We start from the raw sequence: 5,000 nt of genomic DNA on the forward strand, positions 1-5,000 counted from the left end.
CATCATCTCAGTCCACTTTAAGAGTCTTTCCCGCCTGTATATCTACACTGACCCGTCTTCCTGTACCTTCTGCACTGTGGCCGTGATACGACGACAATGTCGCACACGGCCTGCGAACCTCACCGCTAAGTTTCTATCACACCCATACCGAGCAAAACACGAGGGAAACCTCCCCCTTGCTCTCTGTCAGTATGGGAACGGCACAGATCCGTCTCCATGTTTTTCCTTTCTTTTCGTCGTCGGTCTCTTGTGGTCGTCGTCTGTCGTCGTGCGGTCGGACCCCCACCTACGCTACGCTACGCGGAGAAGCTAACATTTCAGGCAAACAAAACACACTCGTAGTAGGTGAATCATAAGGGTGTCATCCCAAAACGTGATATATCCATTTAAGGGTTAAAAGTGATGCGTAATCGTTATTTATGACATTCTCAAAAAAACGGTACGACAGCTAATAACTTTAAAGCAGCAGTCATATTTTAGAAGAGCAGGATGTCGTTTTTTTTTAATATAATACATTTGGATCGGAGCTTTTTTCCTACGCTTAAAAAGAGACCGGCCACATCCTCAATCTCCTCTCAGAAGTCCTCAGAGTCAGTGGTCCTCTCAGTGATCCGGACGTGCCGCGCTTCCTTCCTTCAATGTGTGACGCAGCCTCAAGCATCCAAACAAACCACCATCGTCTGTTTCTCCACAACGTCCAAGATCCAAAGAACATCCAAAGAGTCCCGCCTGTCCACAACCTGCTGTGAATGAAGTCTGTAGGTGTGTGTGTTGTAGGTGTGTGTGTTGTAGGTGTGTGTGTTGTAGGTGTGTGTGTTGTAGGTGTGTGTGTTTGTGTGTAGCTTAGTGTGGATGTTGGTCACAGTAACCTATAAGTACACGTGCATGCGCGGTCTGTTTCTGTACATGTGTGTGTGTGTGTGTGTGTGTGTGTGTGTGTTTCTCAGTGTTTAATTCAATGACTATGTTTACATGGACTGCAATATTCCAATTTTAATCAGTTTAAGACAATACTGTGAATACTGCCATGTAAACAGCATTTTGTGATGACTTTAACCGGAATAGGGTCATAGTTGGAGTAAGCAATAGTCAATTAAGACGTGGCGATCTTAGTCGCATTACTGAACTGCATTGTAGACACGTATACAGCTTCATCGCACTGTGACGTCCTATCGGGAGTTTTCGCAGCATTTTGCGACACGTCAAACTGTTTGACGACGCATGCTCTAGCTTCCGGGGAGTGTTGCGCAACTTGTTGACAAAAGAAAAGATGGCCGCCACCGCTAAGTCCCAACATAATGTTGTCGTGACGTCACGCCGATTCCTCGTATTGTCCCTAACATGGTAGAAACATGACAGAACGGCTTTCAGGTTCAATTCAGGAGGGAAAGCGACGCAGGACGTACGTCATGTGGCCGTGCGTCAGACATATGCTCTGTAGCATGCACAGTACAGTCAACGGGAATATGAATGGAATATTATTATGCAACTCATGTAAACACCTGAATCAAAATATTGTCTTATTTAAATGAACGTTAATAATCTGATTATCGCAGTCGATGTAAATGTAGTAAATGAAAGTGTGTCTGAGTGCGTGTGTGTCGTTAGTGTAAGTCAACAAAAATGTCTGCGTGCGTGCGTGCATGCTTGCGTGCATGCGTGTGTGTGTGTGTCTCGGTGTGTAAGTCAATGGCGCTGCGATGCCTTCAGGCGCTCCTCGGCGCCCTCTGCTGCGGCTTACTCCGGCTCTTCCTCCCCGCCGCTCTTCCTCCTCCTCCACCTCCTCCTCCTCCTCCTCCTCCTCCTCCTCCTCCTCCTCCTCCTCCTCCTCCTCCTCCTCCTCTCCCTCCTCCGTGCCTGTGCCTCTCCCCCCTCTGAGCCTCCTTCTTGGACTCCGTGCCTCCGTGTCTCGGCGCGCCGCGGGGCGGGCGGTACCCCAGCGCCCGGCAGTGCTGGCCCAGGTCTCCGGGGTGGATGAGGGCCATCACGTCCTGGTACCAGGGCTGGCTGCCGGGCCCCGCGCTGTGGCTGGAGGGCTGGGAGGAGGCCAGCAGACGGTTGGCCGAGGGGCTCCAGACAGACAGGCGCACGGTGACGGCCGTCCAGTGGAAGCCATGCTCCTCCAGCTGGCAGTGGTACACGCCACCATGAGACAGCTCGGCCCGGCGAATGAGAACGCCCCGCTCGATCACCACCAACTGGTCGCCCGACACCACCTGGGGAGAAAGGGAGGGAGGAAGGGAGGGAGGGAGAGAGAGAGAGAGAGAGAGAGGGAGAGAGAGAGAGAGAAGAGAGTGAGGGGGAGAGAGAGAGAGAAGAGAGTGAGGGGGAGAGAGGGGGCGCCACAGAGATAAAGGAAAGGGGGAAAGAGAGAAGGGGAGGGAACAAAGAAAGAGAGAATTGAAAGAAATGAGAAAATATAACCTAATCCTAAATTTAAACAAACTGTTTTAGTTACCCAAGCCTAACCCTAAAATAACCATAACCCTAACCCTAAAATAACCCAAAATGACCCCTAACCATAACTGAAATAGTTTCATCATTTATGACCACAGCACATAATCTGACCACAGCACATAATCTGCATCTCAGATCAGTTCATTTCATCAAACTCTAGCTTTCATGAAACTCAACTGAGACTCTGTTGGTGTGGCTTTTCCAAGGAAACACATTTGAATTAGCTGTACTTCTGTACTTAAGCTGTACTTAAAAAGTCTGAGGTCTAAATTAGGTGCGTGAGTGCGTGAGTGCGTGCGTGCGTGTGTGTACCTGGTGCAGTTCAGGGCTGTTCTCTCCAGCCTGTTTGTACCAGGTGACCGCTGCGTGTCTGGACCGTGGCAGACATTCCAGGTAGGTGCTGTTGCCCTCGGCAACCATCATCACCCTCTGCTCCGCCTCCACCTGCAGCCCGGCTGACAGAGGCAGAGACACAGACAGACACACAGACACACAGACAGACAGAGACACAGACAGAGACACAGACAGACACACAGACAGAGACACAGACAGACACACAGACAGACAGACAGACAGAGACACAGACAGACACACAGACAGACACACAGACAGACACACAGACAGAGACACAGAGACACAGACAGAGACACAGACAGACACACAGAGACACAGACAGACAGACACACAGACAGACACACAGAGACACAGACAGAGACACACAGACACACAGACAGAGACAGACACACAGACAGACAGACAGAGACACAGACAGACACACAGACAGACACACAGACAGAGACACAGAGACACAGACAGACAGACACACAGACAGACACACAGAGACACAGACAGAGACACAGACACACAGACACACAGACAGACACACAGACAGAGACACAGACAGACACACAGACAGAGACACAGAGAGGGGAGGTTTGGATCATCTGTTTTCTGTTACTCAACTTTATACTAGTTTCATTTATTTTATTTTATTCAAAGCTTTCTCTATCTTCTATCCTTGTCCTCTTATAGACAAAACATTGCTTCTTCCACATTATCTCCATATGTTCTACTGCTGAAAGCCACATTTTGCATACCATGCATACTGTTATTCATTTTCTCATGTATTTTATATTTTAACTTAAGGGTATAGCAAGGGTATAGTATCTACTCTCTCGACTTTTCAGAAACCAAGAAAAACAGCTGCATTTGTTATTTGATTTGATTGAATTGGTCTTGAAAAGGTTTCATAAATCCTGTGGCTGGAAAACGTTCTCAACCCATTTCCCAAAGGACATGACCTATAGGTATATTTAAGGGTATATAAACTGTTAATAGCAAGGGTAGAAACTCCACCTATAATACAGGGATAAAGACAGATGGTTTGTGTGGATGAGGCCATGGAGGCCATGCTTACAGTATGTGGATAAGCTGTGATGAAACAAACATCAAATTTGCTGCCTGTCGCTAAAATATTGTGATACAGCTCAAGTGTCACTTCCCTGCTAAAGGCGACATCACGCTGATGGTATCTGAACTTTTAAAAACAAACCGTACAAAGAGTTGATTATTGCTGCGTTCAAGAGGGCCGTGAATACGAGACCGGAAGTCGTGTACACGACATGCTTGGCATTCAAGTGGCCACGTCGTGAACATGCGCAGTTGACTAGAAGCCACTAGTCAACCACGAGGCTAACAGTTTAGCTAGCACTAGCGAGCGAGCGGCTAACTACGTTAATGCAGGAAATGCAAAGGCATAATGGCAGAGGAAACAAGATGAGAGGGTTGAGAATATCAACATGTTCCTCAGACATATTCTAAAATGACTAGAGTATGAGAAGCTCTATCATGCAGCTAAAATGTAAACCCATTTACTTTGCATCAACGTCCATGGCGTCCGCCATTTTGGATTTATGTCGTATTCACGGTAAACACGAGCCCTCTTGAACGCAGCATAAGAGTAACGTGTGTAAGGAGTGTGTTTAGTGAGTTAGCTACTGACCTCCCTGTCTGACACACTGAGTTAGGGGATCCTCATCCTCCCCTAAATGACGGGCGTTCCTCCTGTATACAGAGAGAGAGAGCGAGACAGAGAGAGACAGAGAGAGAGAGAGACAGAGAGAGAGACAGAGAGAGAGACAGAGAGCGAGACAGAGAGACAGAGAGAGAGACAGAGAGCGAGACAGAGAGAGAGAGAGAGAGAGAGAGAGAGAGAGTGTGTTCAAAGTTTTAATGCTAACTCTCCACATAGTTACTTTTACAAGTGATCAGTGTGTTTGGAGAGGATCCTGATCAGCTGTCATCATGGCTGTCATTGTTGTTCAGAGAGACACTGGGGAATAAAAGTGGTGCTGTAGGAAAACTGCAGCAGACACAGAAAGACTCGGAAAACGAGCTGGAAGGAGCAGAAAACATCCACACATTTGATCAAAGAAAGAAGTTTGAACTTAAACTGTCATGGGCGTTTAGTGAAGGGGGCGGGGCTAGAGAATAGGGGCTGTAGCTAGGGATAGGAAGATCTGGGTGCGTTCCCATCAGCTAGT

At 47.9% G+C, this 5,000-nt stretch overlaps 1 protein-coding gene across 1 annotated transcript in view; it reads right to left on the minus strand.

Annotated features, from left to right (window-relative positions):
- Positions 1-5,000, minus strand: part of LOC310781378 (semaphorin-3B-like) — a 99,290-nt gene that overhangs the window by 1,025 nt on the left and 93,265 nt on the right. The window contains exons 16-18 of the mRNA XM_083641992.1: positions 4,460-4,521; positions 2,770-2,912; positions 1-2,216 (exon numbers count right to left, since the gene is read on the minus strand). The exon at positions 1-2,216 is cut by the window's left edge and continues 1,025 nt beyond it. Of these exons, the coding sequence (XP_083498118.1) occupies positions 1,707-2,216; positions 2,770-2,912; positions 4,460-4,521 (715 nt within the window). The 3' untranslated portion in view covers positions 1-1,706. The remainder of the gene's footprint in view (positions 2,217-2,769; positions 2,913-4,459; positions 4,522-5,000) is intronic.

The sequence above is a fragment of the Poromitra crassiceps genome (genome assembly GCF_964638095.1).
Source record: "Poromitra crassiceps genome assembly, chromosome: 8".
Lineage (NCBI taxonomy): Eukaryota > Metazoa > Chordata > Actinopteri > Beryciformes > Melamphaidae > Poromitra > Poromitra crassiceps.